This window comes from Sminthopsis crassicaudata, chromosome 4 (genome assembly GCF_048593235.1).
Source record: "Sminthopsis crassicaudata isolate SCR6 chromosome 4, ASM4859323v1, whole genome shotgun sequence".
In the NCBI taxonomy this organism is placed as follows: Eukaryota; Metazoa; Chordata; class Mammalia; order Dasyuromorphia; family Dasyuridae; genus Sminthopsis; species Sminthopsis crassicaudata.
In genome coordinates this window covers 171,516,167-171,535,184 of record NC_133620.1, presented here as the reverse complement: position 1 = coordinate 171,535,184, position 19,018 = coordinate 171,516,167, and the positions used below count along the sequence as shown (strand labels likewise).

The window sequence follows — 19,018 nt, the reverse complement described above, 5'->3', positions numbered from 1 at the left end:
AACTGCATGTCTTTTCTCAAAGGAAGGAAACAACTTCTCTATTCTGCCAACTCATTTTTTAATTAGACACAGTGTGGAGTCATTATTCTCTCCTCTAATTAGAAGAGTCTTATGCAGATGATCAAGACTTGAAAACCAGGTTACACTTAGCTTAGGCAATTTATATTCATTTTATATCCCAATGTTGACAACAAGTACTATCTTATTTGAGGGAGTAAGATAGATTCATGTACTCCAATCTTCATGTATATAGAGTAGCAAGGGGTTAACTTTTTCTGAGAAGGTGGTAGATTTGAGATTAGGAAGTCTGTAAATTTGTAAAAGGAAAAATATTTTTGCTAATAATTGGTAATATTATGTATTTTGTGAGTGTGTGTATATTTGAAAATATTCTGAGAAGGGCTACAAAGGTTTTATCAAATAACTACAGGGGGGTCTATGGCTCAAAAAAAAAAAGATTAAGAACTTGTAAGCTTGAATAAGGTAAAGAAGTTAACTTGGTGCATATTAGATTATCTGGCTAATGAATATCACTGCAAAAGATATGGAATGCAATTGGGAAATGGTGAAGAAAATTATATGTTTCCCTGATCAAAGTATCAAAAGGAATACTTGTGGTACTGAGACAGTAAGTAAATCTCTATTCATGATAAGCTTTCATTTCCAATGAGACTTTTCAAAGTGCTACATGACTACTAACCATTATTAGGGTTCTTCTGATTCCCCAAAATGATATTTTTCTCCCTTGTTTTTGTTTTCTACTTCTCTAATGCACTTCTCATGTATTTAATTGTGTATTGTGATAATCAGAGTATAGTTCTAACTTCTCTTTTTCTTTAATTGTGTCTGACTTTTTGTGACCTTATTTGGAGGTTTCTTGGCAAACATATTGGAGCAGTTTATCATTTCCTTCTCCACTTCATTTTACAGATGAGGGAATTGAGACAAACAGGATCATGTGATTTAAGCAGGGTGATACAGCTATAAGTGTCTGAGGTAAGATTTGAACTCATGAAGATGAATCATCCTGTTTCCAGGCCCAGCTCTCTATCTGTGTTCTCTTTCTTACTCGAGACTATAAGAGGATAGACACTACATATCTTATCTAAACTTTGTGTCTTCTCTAAACAGCAGGCACTAAATGATATATTCATATGTTGAATTGAATTGGAACTGAAATCTTTCAATTCCAAATAAAACACTTAGGGGAAATTTAAGTATGGTATTCAAGAATATGAGAGATTCTCATAGAAAGAAATGTGGTCAACTGAAACCCATCTTCACAAACAAAAAGAAAGTGAAAATGAATTGAAGTTGTACCATGAAAAATCTATCACAATTATATAGGATTGTCTTCCAGTGGGGAGAATTGTTAAAGATTGAAAGGACAGACTCAGGGAGGCTGTGCAGTTGTAAATCTATCTTCAAAAATAGGTTAGAATCATACCTGTTTGAAATAGTTTAAATTGAATCTGCATATAAGTAAAGAAATAGATTCTAAGCCTAAATCTTTGTGTGTCGTGTCTCTTCCTTCCTTCCTTCCTTCTTTCTTTCCCTACATATTTTGCAAAACCATGATTCAATAATCTCTGAAACCTACACCAAAACATTTTTTAAAATCTCATCTCCTTAATTTATGCATTCTTTAGAAAGTGCAATAACGTGTAGTGTCCGACATACCATGGATATTTAATAAACGGTTTTTATTCGTAAAGATAGCACAAGAAATCTTGCCTTTTCTGCCTAAGGGGCCTGCTTGAATGATAATTTGTCCATGAAACTGTTATATGCAGTAATTTATATTTAAATACCTTTCTCTTCAAAAAAGTAAAGATTAAAAATAAACATAATATTATATGCCTAAAAGTTACTGTAAACTGCAAATTCTAGTGAGGTCATTCTCATTCCCTGTGACTTTTCTCTATATTAAAGTAGAATAGCATTCTTTTACCAGTCTGAAAATTATATCCTTCCTCGTGAAGAAAGGAGGCTTCAAAAGGCTCTAGGGATCCAACAAAGCTGCCAAATGACTTAAATTCTGTAGAAAATGTATACTTTGTTTTCAGACTTTTGTGGTTACCTTCTATTATGAAAACCCAGAAATATCTTGCCAATAAATATTGGTAGAATTTTACATGAGCAGAGCACTTTGTAGCTATTTCATTTGCTTGTTCTTTGGGAATGAATGGAGACAATGTTCCCTTCCTCTTAAAGGTTGATTCAGTCTGTGGAAAGAAAAACACAAACAAACCCAAAGAGGTGGATGTAATTTATTAATTAATTGTGAAAATATTTATCAGTAAGTATCATACATATGTGTGTAGTGTATTTTGATAAAGTGAATCCTAAGTATTCTGTATTGATACTTGTAGAATGACATATATAGATACCATATTCTTTGGCTTAAACTGTACAATGATGAATTCAAGGAAAATATTCTTTTTTTAAGCTGATTTTTTCTTATTGTAAAATATTTTTAATAATGTAAAAGTGAGTCTTACAAATGTTCAATAAAAAGCATGCCTTACAAAAAAGGCTTTAGAGACCTCCTGATATTTTGTATCTCAAAGGAATATCAGAAACCCCCTTAATAGAAAGGGGAATATCTAATGCTGCCCCAAATTGACAATTGGTTTTGAGAATTCCTAAGAGAGAGCACATTAGAACAGCTAACTTCTCTACCTCCCAGCATGCAGAACTATTCCAGGGATCATATTGACAACAGAAGTCCCCTTGAATAATTCAGAATCCATGGAGGAATTTATGTTAGACCAAGCCTACATGACTACATGAATGAGATAAGCTTCCTAGATTCCCATCGCATGCCCCAAAATGAGAGGAGAGGGGGAATGACCCCACCTTTCACTTCTTCTAACCTCCTGCTCCAAGCATTGCTTAAAGTTCACTATTACAATTACATATTTATAAAAAGCAGATTATAGAGCAAAACAAAAAGGTGTCAGGATATTTAAAATGTGAATGTTGATTTACTCAAAGTCTCATTATACTCAGCTGCTACTATACCTTCAAAGAAAAGAAATCACAAAATGCAAAGACACTTCTCAGACCTTCTGTTATTCATGGCTCTGAAAAGGGTTTTTTTGAAACCAATTTAGGGAGGACTCCACACTCCTCTTTATTTAAATGGTCTTAATTTTGCTAATGGAATGTTAGCAGAAAGAGTTGGGGAGCCATGTGGAGCTGATTGCTTTGCTTCAATATGGATGCTGCCTGTGAATTAAACCTACCTAAGTAGCCACCTGTTTATGCTTACGATTATGGAAAGACCCATATGTTTCTCACTGTACACATGGGAGGTAAATATTGAAAAAATTATTCTGGTGTGAAGGGTGAACAGCAGCAATTCTTCTTTCGCTGTCAACATATGCTGTGGTGTTTCCCCCTAATGTGGTGCCTTGCCTGACATATTTGCTGATGTTTACCATGCAGCATTCCCCCCAAAATCTGTTACCCACGGTTATGCAAAACAATTAAAATCCATTCACATTAAATTCAAATTAGAAAACCATACCATTTTCCAACATAAGCAAAATATAGTTTCCCTTTTGAAGCTGAAGTTTTAAATAGATCTTGATTTGAATGCTAAACAAAGACAAACATCTCTACTATTACCATCATCATCAATACACAAAAGCTCCTCTCCATTTTCTTCCTAGGTCTTGAAGTAGTGCATTAAGTTTTACTTACACTTAGTTTGATAAGCCGTACAAGAGAATTGAAACCTAGTGTGATCAGAGTGCTGGGCTTGGAGTAAGGAAAACCTAAGTTCAAATCCTGCCTTTGACACTTATTATACAAGCCTAATTAAGACCTTTTAACTGCTCGGAGCCCCAGAAAATTGGTACTGATGTTCAGTCATTTCAGGTGTGTCTGGTTTTTCATGATCCTTTTTGGGTATTTTCTTAACAAAACTACTGAATGGTTTACCATTTTCTTCTCCAGTTCATTTCACAGAGAACTGAGGAAAACAGGGTAAATTGACTTGTCCAGGATCACACAGCTAGTAAATGTCTAAGGCTAGATTGGATTTCCAGAATCTTTCTTCCTGATTCCAGGTCCTCTATTCACTTCACCACCTAGCTGGTCTCAATTTTCAGTCAACATCAATGTTAAAATAAAACTATCTGCTTTACTGGGTCTAATCTGGAATTCAGGTTGGATAGCTCCCACAGAGCTTTTCAGGGAAGGTTGGACTTGGCAAGCAGACTGGCAGATGCAAAGTAGTTAGAAAGATGGAAAGGCAGAACAAAACAATTAGAGCAAAAGAGGGTACTAGTGGCAGGTTCTAAAAGTGCCACACAAATTGACATCATTTTTTCAGTTTGACTCATAGTGGGAGAATAGAAAGCTAAGAGAAGGAAACTTGCCACTCTCCTGAAAACATCATTTCGAGGGGGTTGATGAAGAGTTTCCCCATCAACTTGATACGTCACAAATTCTTGAGGGTATCTTTGGGACTTTTGATTGTACATAAATTACAAACACACTCATACACACACATACATACGTACACACACAATATGTATCTATACATATCTATGAATGTCTTGGGTTAACCTCTTAACTATAATGGAGAAAGACTTACACACCTATGTAGTCTATCCCAAAGAATGATTTCTCTCCCCCTCTCCTATTGTATAAGATGGGATGTCATAGGAAGAGCCACCCTTTTGTACTGACCTAAAAAAAGGAATTAACAGATCTAGGGTGATGCAACATTTTCTCATCTTTCTTTCTTCCAGGGAGACACAACAAAGATGAGTAAATCTAGCCAAATTCTGCTGGTGGCTGACTTGGCCCAAAAGCTTATTGAGGAATTGGAGGACTAACATGATAGGCCAAGCAGAGAGTTCCTCGATATTTACTTTCTGACCTCAGTCTTGAGGAATCAATGGGATAATCTATCAGTGATATGGTAACTATGAAGAAAGAAACTATATGACCAAGTGGTAAGGGTTCCTAAGGCTTGCTTCTCTATATGCTCTAAGTATGAGAGGACCTGAATTGATTTTCCTAAGCAGAGAAAAGGGATTTCAAAGGCAGTCAATCACAAAATCTAAACTAGGAGCCAAAAAAGGGAGATTTCATGGACCAGTACCAGCCTCAAGGATTGCCTCATTATTAACTCCAAATTTAAAACTTCTGGGATCTAGCTGAGAAAGAGGAATTTTGGTGAACAACAAGCTTCTCAGAGAAAAGAAAAAAAAAAAGGGCACCATGTGTGAGACTTCATATGTTGGGAGCAGCTGCTACGAGGATCCAAATTTACAGTTAAGATGAGCTTTTCAAATGTTGTGGGAAAAAGGTTATTTCTCTGGCATTCACAAAGGGTTTTCCTTCCAGGGGAGTCCAGACCATAGGATAATGCTTCACATTTGGAGAATGAACTACATCTCTGCCAGCCTTGAAATCAAGAAAACTCTAGGCTCCTGTCCTGGACACTTATTAGTTATGAGAGCATAGGCAAGAGATAGTTACCTCTCAAAGTCCCAGGCAACTTTCTAAGATGATAAATAAGTCACTTGCCAATTTGTATCTATTTAGAGTTTTCATAACCTGATGAAATCAAAAATTCAAATTAGAATGAAAAAAAAATCAATTAACAAATGATTGTCTAAATGAAAATATAAAAAAATCAATATTAACTGATTTGTTTTTATTGACTAATACTCTCCTGCCTTCCTCCCCCTCCTCATATGTGTGTGTGTGTGTGTGTGTATAATGCATATGTATATATTTGGATGTGTATTTATATGGAAAAATACACATACATATTTTATGTTATACGGAAGATTCCTTAGATGGCTGCTGTTACTATCAAATTTGGTGGAGAAAAAAACACAAAACAAAACAATAAAATCCCACAAAACAAAATATATATCTATATCTATCCTCAAATATTTATATTTGAGATATTATTTATATTAATTTATGTATGTGTCAAATACAGAAGTTTTATTTTAAGGAAATAAAAATATTTGCAAATTTCTTTTTAAAGTAAATTCAATATTGTTTTCTACATGCAGTTGAGATTCAAGCATTGAGAAGGAAGAGTCAGGCAAAAAAATATTAAGTTAGATTCCTTTTTAACAGTTTAAAGGTCTAACCATAAAGATTAGATTATAAGAGGTAGGTTATAATATAATTAACAATGTTTGAAAATAACATAGAGTGTGTTTTCCATTATTTTTGAAAATTGTAGTGTCATGAATATTATTTGTATAATATCAAAACAGGAAATGTATCTTTCATTTAAATAAATCAATGAGAAAATTCTTTTCTAATTTTTTTTATATTAAACATATACTTATTTTGTGAATGGAGAAAAAGAGTAATTTGTTTAATTGTTTTTTTTTTTTCTTTAGCCAATTCAATGCTTCTCTTAAGATAACAACTCTCTATATTAAAGAGAAAACATCTCTCTTCAATCAAAATAACTGAAATCTTTTAAGGCTTTGTAGAAAATTTATCTGGTAATCATGTAATTCATATAAGAAGTAAAATTTTTATATACATTAATTTCCATGAATCACCTGAAAACCTTATTTCTTGATAATATTAAAGAGTATTACTATTTTATATGGGTTTCTCCAGTGAGCCAAAGCCTGTTAACATTTTACAACCCCCTACTCCTATCAGATGTCTTCAAATGATCATAGGATCATGGATTTTAAAAGGTATAGGGATAAGTCATTTAGTCTAATATTCTGAAAGCTTCTAAGGTAAAGTGACTTGCCCAAAGTCACATAGTGACTAAGGTAAGATTCGACATGATCACATAGCAAAGGCATGCCAGAGACAGCTATTTTCAGGATGTACTTTTGGATCTCAGAAATGGTCAAAGGGCTTAAGCTCTTACTTTGCTATTTGTTAAACTTAATAACAGCAAAAATGTTGATAATGGAAATCATACTTGTAACTATATATGAGTAATTTTTTCCCTTGAAGAATTAGTTTTAAAACATTTACCAGCATGCCCCTGGCACATAAATGTCAGTGTCAGAATTTGAACTCAGGTCTTCTTAACTTCAAGTCCAACAGTCTTTGATTCAGTCTAATTAAATCTATAATATAATTTATTATTGCAAAGAAGAAGAAAAAAATGGCATAATTTCCATCCTCAAAGAGAGCTTTCTCAGTGTTTTTCCTAAAATGTGGTAAACAAAACTTACAATAATATTCCAAATGTGGTCTCATCAGAACAAAGTATCCAGACTAATATATTCTTATGTTCCTAGAACAAAAGACCTCTCTTAAAGCATTTCAAATTCTCTTTGTTGCTACAATATCCAGAACTTGTAGCTCACTAAAATCCCAAGATTTTTTTTCGGACACATTTAACTGTACATACCTATGTTGTACTTTTTACAGGTTGAAAACTTGTGCAAGAATTTACATTTATCCCTGCTGAATTTCATCTTATTAGAGTCAGTCTAACATTCTAGATAGTCAATGTCATTTTAGATCCCAACTCTATTAGCCATGGGATTAATTTTTCACACACACACACACACACACACACACACACACACACACCCTGCAAATTTGATGAGTTGTATCTTTCCAATACTCTTATGGGAAATGAGTCAGATGTAGGCTATAAGTGATTCTCCTCAGAGCCCTAAAGTGAGGAAATAATGATCCAGAGAATTTTAGAAAAGGATCATCATTCTCTTTAGGGGCCTCAGAATTAAACCCAGTATACATGTTCAATCCACAGCTAGAGGACCTTGGAGAGGGAGAGTATGTGCAGTTATATGTTGTTGATAACCATCTTAGTAGGAAGGCATTCTCTGATCCTATATTCATTATTAATATTTTTCTCCATTTAAGTCTGACTATCCCTAACTGCAAATATATCTCAAATAACTTCTCCAAGCCAGCAACCCAAATCATGCAATAATGTAAATAGGAAAACTCAAAGGGATGTCTTGAGCAACAACTGGCCTTATGAAAACATTGGCAAAAAGTTAGCTGCCTTAACTTTAACAGGAAACATCCCTTCTGGTGGGAGGGGAAAAATCTGCACATCTGTTTGAAAACATTGCTAGTTGAAAAGGAAATTGGCCTAAGGTAGAAAGACACAACATAAATCCAACCTCTTACTATTATCATTATCAAATAAAATAGCTTTCATTTGGAAAAATGTCTAACAACATAAATGTGAGCCTGGATGTAAAGGGGGGGGGGGTTGGAGGAGGAATGTTCCTTACAAAAGATAAATCACTCAGACTTTTGAGTAAAGGAAGTTTAAGAGGAAAAAAGAGAAAATTTAAAGCTTAAGAATTTCTATCATTCTTTTCAATTGCTTGAATTGTATGGATTCCAAATCAAAATAAGCCAAGTTAATATTACATTTTAAAATAAAGATTTCTCAAACATATATAAAACAAAGTTATGAATGAGGATGACAAATCATTTTCCCTAGAGTGATTACAATTGTTTCATTCCTGTTAGCTGTATAAATGCATTAAAAAACAACAACAAAAACAAAAACCCACATGTCTGCGTTTTCTCAAATGAAGAGACACAATTTATAATATGACCACAAAATACTGTACCTGGAAAATTTAGAGGCAGTTCAAATTTAGTAGAACATTGGCCATCTTCATTTTCTTTATAAGTATTAGCCATGATCTTCTTTATTTTGAAACTATTTACTTTGATCACTTCTCCTGTTGATAGACAGCATTCATTTCCAAACATTTCATAAACAGAACCTAAAGGAGAAGAAAAAAAACTTAATTGTAAAGTGATTCAGGTTCTACTATCTCTATGAATAAGATTAAGAAGTCAATATCTTGGGTACATAGGGTATCTCAAAAGATGTTATCTACATGAAAATATTTGGAATAACCTATGTCATCATGATAATCAATATCATTTTAGTTCCATTTAGCAATTGATAAAGATGAATTATTAAAGGTTTGTTGATGCTTTTAGTTTTTTATACCACAGTAATTTCTCCTTGGGATGGCCAGGTGGTACAGTGATTAGAGTACTAGGTTTGGAGTTAAGAAGGCTTATGTTCCTTGACTTTAAATCTGATCTCAGACACATTAGCTGGGTGACACTAGTTATTTAACCCTAGTTACTTCGGTCTCATCTATTTGAAATGGAAAAGGAAATAGCAAATATCTTTGCTAAGAAAACTCCAAATGGCATCAAAGGAGAGTCACCCAAGACTGAAAACAACTGAACAACAACAATTTCTCCTTATCTTCACCTCCCTGTAAAATAAACACTTGTACCAAAGGGAAACACTTAAACAAAACAACCTGATTCCATATCAATGATTGCCCACCTCTCTAGTAATAAGGAGAAGGTTTGTTTCATTATAAGTTCTTATGGGCCAGAGCTATTTATAATAAAGTAGACTTCAGCTGATTTATTGTTATTGCTCATATTATTGTATTTATGTATCAGTTGTTTTCTTGATTTTCTTTTCTTTATAATTTATCATTCATGCAACTTCTTTCATGTATATCATATCAACTTTCCATTATTAAAATGAATTTAATCACATTTAATACAAACACATTTATCTAAAACCTTAATTTATTGCTTAGTCTATTTTCCACAGCAGCTGCTTCAAATTTTCTCACCCTTCCTCAAATCTATCATAGCTCTTGACCCTGAATTCTTTTCACTGATGATGTTACTTCAAACTTCATGGGAAAAAAACTGAGACTGTTTTTTTTGTTTTTTTTTTTAATTTTCTCCTCTCATCATCATTTTATATAATTAAGACACCTTCTTCCTTTCCCCTCTTTGTCTTTGATCTCAGATGAAGAGGCAGGCCTCTTCCTTGTCTAAACCACCCTTTCTCTCTACATAGTAATTCCCATATCATCGTTTTATTTTCCCCTATCTCTTATCTTCAATCTTTCCCTATAATCTAGTTCCTTCTCAGTTCCTTACAAATATAATCATGTCTACTCCAAACTTTAAAAAATTCCCACTTGATGCCAGAAACCCTATTTGTTATCATCCTATGTCTTTTCTTCCCAAGGTAGCTGAACTACTTGAAAAAAACTATATACATTATTTATTTCCATTTCTTTTCCTCTCACTCTCTCCTAAACCATAAACAATCCGGCTTCTGACTCCACCATTCAACTGAAACTGTCCTCTCCAAAATCAACAATGATCTTTAAATTTAAAAATATAATTATTTCTTCTTGATCCTGTTCCTTTCCCAGCCTCTTTGTACAATTTAGCAAGTAAGCAGTTATATAGTCATTTAAGTTTTGCAAAGTACTTTTAAATTTAATCTCATTTTATCCTTAAAAACAAAACAAAACAAACCTTGGGGTATAGGTGCTATCGTTACTCCCTTTTTATAGATGAGAAAACTGGGGCAGATCAAAGTAAGGGGAGTTGCCTAATAGTGGCAAGATTTGAACTTGGGTCATCTCAAGTCCAGGTCTAGGACTCTATCTACTAAATCATCAAGCTGCCTAATGCAAACATTATAATACAAACAATAGCAAACTATTGTTGATTACCTTGTCTTTCTGGATACACTCTTAGATCTCCTATCTATCCAAACTGTTCTTTCTCAATCTCTTTTCAAGGTTTTTCATCAACTAGTCTCACTACTTCAAATCTCTTCCCAATTAAATACATCCTCCTTTCAATAGCCAAGGTAATTTTTCTAAAGTTTAGCTCTCATCATATGATCCCATACTCAAAGAACTCCAAAGGTTGCTTACTTCCTCCGTTCAGCATTTAAAGTTTTTTACAATCTTGCTTTTTCTCCAACTTCCTACTTTTCCAGTTTCTTATAATTTTGCTCTATAGGGGTTATATTAGGTACTCAATAAGGACTTGAACTCTTTTCAAGGCTTCTCATCCACCTTTAGTGTTCACCTTTGCCCAACTCTCACCAGTGGCTGCAAGAAGTTATAACATGTTCAGTGGTCACACTGTACTATACATGCTTTTGCCTTGCCAGACAGGCTAACCCAGGTTGAAGATAACCAACAGACCTCAAATCCATTGGTGAGTTGGGGGAATCTCTACCACCAAATATGAAGATTTCCCATGGAGAAAAGGCCTGGTGAGAAATTGTGTTCTTATGATTGTAGAGGGCCAGTATTGAATAAGTCCATAAATAGCAAGAGTCTGTTCCAGGAATGGCAGCTAGTCATTCAAACTGTGGGTTCATGATCTCCCTAACAAGGAATTATAAAGACACACTTGATAAATTTAGGGTAATCTTAATGGAGAATGCATGCCACAGGAACAAGACATTTTAACTATATTATTTACCCTTTAACAATGAATTAAAAGACATACTTGAGGTAGAATACATTAGTATGATAATTTCTGCTATTTACTACTCTGTTTTGACAAGTACTTTGGTATTGATAAAATCACAACTATTGTGTTGTATATTGATGAGCATTACAACTATGCTATTTGCAATTCTGTGTTGATAAGTACCTTACTATTGATAGTTAAAGTGGATACTGAAATGTCAAAGTATGAATTGTGCATTAACCCTGGAAGGTATATGATGTCATCTGAAGGTAGCTAATGATATTGTAACACTAGTCTAAAAGGTATATAAACACTGGCACTCAGATTAACAAATGGAAATTGCAAAGCCTATCTTCTGTTTGGTCTTGGATAATCATTCACACTCTCTGTATTCACTGGAGCTGGACTCCAACATATGATCATGAAGGCAGCTGAAGCAGGCACTGTGGAGAACTTAGAACTTAGTCAGACATTGAAGATACCAAGATCATCCACTGCATCCAAGGCCATTGGGTTTTACCTCTGGACTACACAGACTTCATAAGCTCTCATTTCTGCAGAAGATACTTCCCTTAGTAGAATGCCTCCTATCAACTCAATATCCTTTATCTATCTACCTGTTTACATATTTTTTCTGTCCTTAGGATGTATACTCCTTAAGGGCAAGGACTACCTTTTTTGCCTTTTTTAGGTATTTTGAATTTTTAATTTAGTGGTTTGCATATCTTATGTATTTAATACTATAAGTGCTTGTTGACTTAATTTGACTTGACTGGACCTAAAGGAATAAATCTAGTCAATAAGCAAAGTAAATGCTACTTTTCTACTAAAGCCTTTAGTTTGCTTTCTTCTCGGTACTTTAGCTTGTGATATTGAAATCTGAATAAAAACAAATCATAGATTGTTGGAATTTATGATGAATTTTTGCTACATCAGGCATAAACTAAAAACTAGGAAGGAGGAGAAATCTAAGGACAGAAAGAAAAACAGCAGTCATTTACTAAGAAAGGTAGTTTGATGCAAAATAAAACATACAAGGCTAGAGATCAGAAAACCTATGTACTCTTCTTGGCCTTAGCTATTTAGGATGACTTGGACAAAACCACACTCACTGAGCCTCAATTTCCAAAACTAGAAAACAGGCATAATTTAAAAAAAAATGTCTCATTTATTTATTTTGCTCAGTTTGTGCAATTTTTTGCAGTGATGATCTATCTACTTGCCAAATAAATACCATAGAAAATACCAGGCATAAGAAGAACCATAGAATAAACCAGTAACTCCTTAAACATATTTAAAAAGTGGTCATTATTAAAACTTACAATTTCAGGTGTACATTAAAAAATAACTGAAGTATGAGTGATGATAAGCAAAGTAAAGTAGAAATTCTAATCCACCTTTTTCTAGATTATTACACAAATTTGAAGGTTATGGGAAACATGTAACTCTTGACTGGAATATGGTACCTATAAGAGAGCAAATTTAAAAGAGATGGCAGAGTAGCACTGAATATTAACCAAATGTATTCATAAGTAAAAGACCAAGAGCCAAAGGAGAGGAAGCATCAAAGAGAGCATTTAAATGAGAATTACTGCAGGGGCAAGAGACATTATATTATTATGGAAGCCGACTATACACCACAAGGCAGAAAAAAGAATTATCTGTAGTTCATGAAACAAACATTAAAACTAGCATAAAGACAACTTACATTAACAAGCACTTCAATTATATGGATATTTCCTGGACCCGTGTATGTGTGTGTGTCTGTGTGTGTTTGTGTCTGTATCTATCTGTCTCTATTTGTCTCTGTCTCTTGCTTTCTCTCTGACAATAGCAAATGAGTTAACATATTGTTTACTTGTTTTAATGATAATTTCATTTGTGAAACTGAATAAAGCAAAGGTGAATTATTTTTCTGGAAATGATTCTAACAAGGAAGAATGGATTTCTATGGTAGAAAAGATGGAAATCCATCTTCAAATTCAAAAGAAGGAAAAATACTGGGAAGACATCTGACATGAATGCTAGATTTAAGGAGAAAGGTTTTCAAAAGGTTCAGAGAAAGAATAGATATTAATCCATGACTTAAATTTTTTATAAGGCAGTTTAGTAGAGGAAAGATGGAAAGTTCTTAATACTGAAAATATTATAATGCCCTGAATAAAGTTATTAAGCCTTCCCCCACTTCCTTGCCATTAGGACTGGGAGAATTGAGTCAGGAAAAACCTTGAGGCTCCTACTCCCCTTCACATACCATTGTGTCATAAACTCCAGGTGTATCATCTTGATCCTTGCTGGGATAATTCCCCCTCATCTTGAAGTCTCCTGTCCTCTACCTTCTTATCTTGGCTCCTATCCTGTCAGAATTAAGTTATGATCCTTTCCTGGAATTATGATGTGTCTGTCCTCCCAGAGTCCTGGCTCCCCTTTATCTGCCTTTGTTAAACCCTAGTCAGCAAAAACCCTATATAAGTTCCCGGCCTCAGTTCCTCAGGCAAAATGATTTTGAACATGAGTTCCATTCAGTTGGCTAGACTAAAATGCTCCACATTAAAAGATTAAAAACAATCTCTGTCTTGCCACAGTTTCTCTGGCATTGCAATATAAAGATACAAAGATGCTTTCAATAAAGGGGAAAAGGCCAACTTCTCAGAGATTAGTATAGGAAAACAACATCCTCAATAAACCAAGATTTTTAAAGAGAAAATATAGAAGCCAAGGTCAATCATAGAGATTGAATACAAAATTGTTAGAATACATGGGAGCTGTTGGAATACACGGGAGTCACCTGACAGTGGCTACTGAAAATCCAACCCAAAATGGATCTCCTCTTGTGAGAGGCAGTTGCTGTTCTCTGACCTCTCTGATTGAGAGGCGTTGTCTGACCTCTCTCCTCTTCCCTCTGCCTCCAATTTATCTCATTCCCAGTCCACAATACCTGTATCAGCAAAGGCTGCCTTGTAACTCCTTCAGATGTTATGATCCACAGCTGTGGAGATTCTCAGAGAATTAACCTGTCCCTTAACACAAAATGACCTATTATGAATTTAAATTAAAGTACACTGAGAAGGTTCTGAGTATGATCAATTTATTAGCCTATCAGTAATCCATAAATTGGGTCAATGGTCTCTTGCAATGACGAAAAACTTTCAGTGAGTGTTGTGACACAGTTCCTTTTTATTGTCCTGACTCCATTTCCCTAAATTGTCCTTCCTTGGTTTCCCTGAATTGTTCTGCCTCAGTTCCTAATTGTTCTGCTCAATCCTGCAACACTATCCCTCCTTCCTAATCTTCAGTTTGTTTGATAAGGAGAAAAATCTTCTATCTTATACATCATGACCCCAGCCCTTCCTACTTATCAGAATGTCAGGTGTCTCCCCCCATTCTGACATTGTTCTTCTTGATCCCAACTTATCAGAATGTTTGGTGCCTCCCCTCACCCTGTCAGAACCGGAATGATAGTCTATTCCCTCTCTCATTGCCCCTGCCTCGGTCTGCCCCCTGATAACTTGGAGCCACCTGCATATATATGTCATTGAGAACTCATCTTAGCTGCTGGAAGCTTTGGACATCAGCCCTGGGGGCAGCATGCTCCCAGCACACTTTCTCCCTTTCAAATAAAATATTAAAAACTCTCTTATCTCTATCTTGCCTCAGTTTCTCCAGCATCACATTTTAAACCTAGATGTGGATCCTGATTCCTTCTGATTGACCTAACAGTATATCACTTGGACCTCCCCCGACAAAGGTAAGACAATCCTGTTTGAAAAATAGTTTAATATGGAGGTAAGATGAGAATCACCTTAGCTTTTCCCTGTTCAGAAAAAAGGGAATAGTCCTCAGAAAGTAAGATTGGGTCTCAATTAATTGGAGTAATCTTCAGTAGCTATGAATAAATCAACTAGAATTTGGGTTGAATGGATGATGGGTGAGGGTGTTGTTATTGTAGTCCTTTCTCAAAGAGGACCAATAACATTAGAAGTGGTAAGATTACAAAGATGGACAATACCAGGATGGAGATACAAATTAAAAACCAAAAAGAGTCAAATTGACTACAGGCTCCCTGAGTACAAAGCACAGAACAGCTAGGTGATACAATGGATAGAATGCCAGTCCTGAATTCAGGAAAACTCATTTTCCTGAGTTCAAATCTGACACTTGCTAATTGTGAGACTCCGCAAATTACTTAATTCTGTTTGACTCAGTTACTTATCTATAAAAAAGGAAGTGATAAACCACTTCAGTATTTTTGCCAAGAAAACCCCAAATCGAGTTACAAAAAGTTGGATACCACTGAAATGACTGAACAACAAAAATGCATAGTATTTTAAAGTTTATAAAGTACTTTATTCATATCATCTCAGTGTTATGCCTACAGAGTAAAATAAGCAAAAACAAGAGAACCAATTATTTCTATAATAATAGTGGGAAAGATATACTTTGAAAGATTTAAGAAGTATAATTAGTGCAATGACTACCCACAAATGCAGAGAATCTATGATGAAACATTTTACCAAACTCCCAAAAAGGTGGTCATAGACTCAAGATGCAGAATAAAACCTGTTTTTGGAAATAGCTAATATGGGAATTCTCTTCATTTGACTATATGTATATTTGTTAGAGTGTTTTTTTTTTCTTTTTTTTCTTTTTTTAAAATAGGGAGCAAGAAATGGAAGAGAAAATAAATGCTTGTTAGCTGAAAAAACAAAGAAGAAAAAAAGATAGGGGCTAGATTAAATGGACTATAAAGTACTGTCAGATTTTAACAGTCAATAAAGTAACCCCATATTGGACCTGACTCAATCTATCATTAAAAATGCAAGATTCTTGGTTCACTTTGTTAAATAGAAATTTGTTTACTTGCATTTTGTTTTCTTCCTCATTTTTTTCCTTTCTAATCTGATTTTTCTTGTGCAGCACAATAATTGTGGAAATATGTATAGAATTGCATATGTTTGACATGTATTGAATTGCTTGCCGTCTGAGGGAGAGGTTGAGGAAAAGAAGAGGGAAATTTGGAACACAAGGTTTGGCAAAGGTCGCTGTTAAAAAATTATCCATGTATGTGTTTTGAAAATAAAAAGCTTTAATAAAATAAAATAAGCTTAATTTTGACAATGGAGGATTTTATTCACCCAAAATTAGTCAATCATTTTGTTGCTAAAAATTACTGCTAAAAATAGCTCAGGGAGTTATTAATGTGATCCAAAGCTAACCATACCTGAAATTAATTCAAAACTCTTATCATAAAACCCCTCCTTTAGTTATTAATCTACCTTTATTAACTTCTAGAGTCATTAAAAAAATTGGATCTGAAAGATAATAATAGAAGGCATCCAGTCCAACTCACTTCATTTTACAGATAAGGGGACTGAGGTTCAAGGAAGGTAAATCCTTGTTAAAGGTGGCAGCAAATGAATTCAACTTCTCTGACTCCAAAATCAATGATTGTTTTTAGTTTATTTAGTCATGCGTCATTTAAAAAGGTTTCTGAGTTTTCTTTTCACCAGGAGGCTTGATCCCAGACTGAAGGACATCATCTATTTTTATGATCCCTGAAAAGCCACATGCAATTTAATATGCACAACAGTATTATGGTAGCCAAAATGTGCCTGGAATACATATATATATACATAAACATAAGAATCTTTTTTTTAATGGTTTCCTCTTAACCCCAAGGAATACATCACAGACATGCAAAACCTAAATCTATTAAATCTTTACAGACTGATTCTTTCCAAAGCAAGACATATGTTTGCAGCACAATGCCAAACATCAGAGAAAGCTGGAATAAGGCTACCTATTTTCAGTGATCAAACAATGCCCCTGAAGGCTGTAATTAAAGAGCCATGTGCCTTTGAAATCACCTTTTTGGGATTGATATTTTGCTCAATAAAAACTACATTTGTATCCTTTTAAAAACCCATCTTTAGTTTGAAAATCCACATAAGTTGTACTGAGATCACATCAGAGCAACCAAAAGCCTTTTTATTAATATTTTTTTTTCCATCTCCCCTACCATGTTAAATATGTATGTGGGGACAAAAGCTACTACTGTTTTGATATTCTTCTCTCTGATTTTATTTTCAAACACTGGGAATAATTTTTACTTTACATAAAGAGAAGGGACCCTCAGTACCAATATAATATATAATGGTTATTCAAAGTCAATTAACACAATTAGGGCTTAGTAAATTAAAAGTTCCATTCATGGATTCCATCTCAGTTAAGTCAGTTAGTCTCAAAGAGACCATATTAGTGGTTATCATGAAAATGTATGTCATTGGTCAAGTGTGGATTGTGTAATAAGATAATAATAATAATGCCAAGAAGAACAAGTTCTATCATTTCAATGGCACCAGAATACCTGGGTGAAGAACTGTTACCCAGAAATTTCTTCATTTATAGTCATACAGATTTATTGTGATACGGAAGCCACCTGCCAATGGCTGCTGGAGATCTAACTCAGACCTATAGAATGGATCTCCTCATGAGAGAGGATGATGATGATACAAAGAGATTGAGAGGCAGTTGCTGTTCTCTGACTTCTCCACTGAGAGGCATTTGCGTTATCTGGACTCTCTCCTCTTCCCTCGTGCCTCCAATTTATTTCAATTCCAATCCACAGGAACATCTGTGTTAGTAAAGGCTATTTTGCAACTCCTTCAAATGTTAGGATTCACAGCTGTGGAGGCTCTCAGAGAATTGAACTGCCCCTTCACTTAGGCATGGTCCTTAACACAGATTAGAGCACTAAGACTACATGACTTGTTCATTGAGATGATAAGATTTGTTCGGTCTCATATAGCTGATATATATCAAAGATAGCACTTGAATTCAGTCTTCCCTACTTTGAGACCTCTCCTCTATTCATTCAGTCTTTAATAGTAATAAATAACAATGATAATGATAACTTACATTTATATAGTATTTTAAGCTTTGGAAAGCACTTTGTATATATGATCTCATTTGAATTCTACAACTCATTGAGGTTGTTACTAAATGTATTATGATCTCTGTTTTACACCATATTAAACTGAGACTTAGATTAATGACTTTCTTAGGATCACACAGTTCAAAATTGTCAGAAGCAGTGTTTGAACCCAAGTCCTCTAGATTTCATATTTAGCTCTGTCAATTATCTCATGCTGTTCCCCTTGTCTAATCACATTGTGTAATGATAATTACAAAAATATAAAATTGGCCATTATTTGCCATTCTCCTCTGTGCTCATCTTGAGTCACCACATAAGCTTTTTTAAGGTTAATGATGGCAAGACTTCAGTTTCTTAGGATCACAGACCTAGAGCTGGTAGGAATATGAGAGGTCATCTAGTCCAATCCCTTCATTTCACAGAAATAGCCCAGGAAAGTTAAATAGCTTTCCAAAGGCCATATAGACAATGAACATAAACTGAGATTTGAATTGAAGTCTGCTGTTTTAGAAGCAAAGCTCTTTGTTTCAAGCTGCCTTCACAACTACAATAGAGAGGATAGTTAGTGGGGACTCTTTAACTCTCCTACCCACTGATAGAACGAGACACTTGAATAGATGGGAGTACTTCCTACTTCACAATGGACAGACCCAATTACCAAGAAGGCTCACCTCTGGGCAGAAAGTTCATAAGTGTGAAATTAGATAATCAGTGATCATGTCTCCAGAATTGATGGTTGATAGGGCAGAGAAAAACTATTATAATGGCAATTTCAATTTTCCAGGTGAATTATTGAGA

At 34.5% G+C, this 19,018-nt stretch overlaps 1 protein-coding gene across 1 annotated transcript in view; it reads right to left on the bottom strand.

Moving 5' to 3' along the window:
• The window catches only part of THEMIS (thymocyte selection associated), a 251,001-nt gene that overhangs the window by 185,556 nt on the left and 46,427 nt on the right, over nucleotides 1–19,018 (bottom strand). Inside the window, exon 2 of the mRNA XM_074265312.1 lies at nucleotides 8,583–8,741. Coding sequence (XP_074121413.1) covers nucleotides 8,583–8,741 — 159 coding nt within the window. The remainder of the gene's footprint in view (nucleotides 1–8,582; nucleotides 8,742–19,018) is intronic.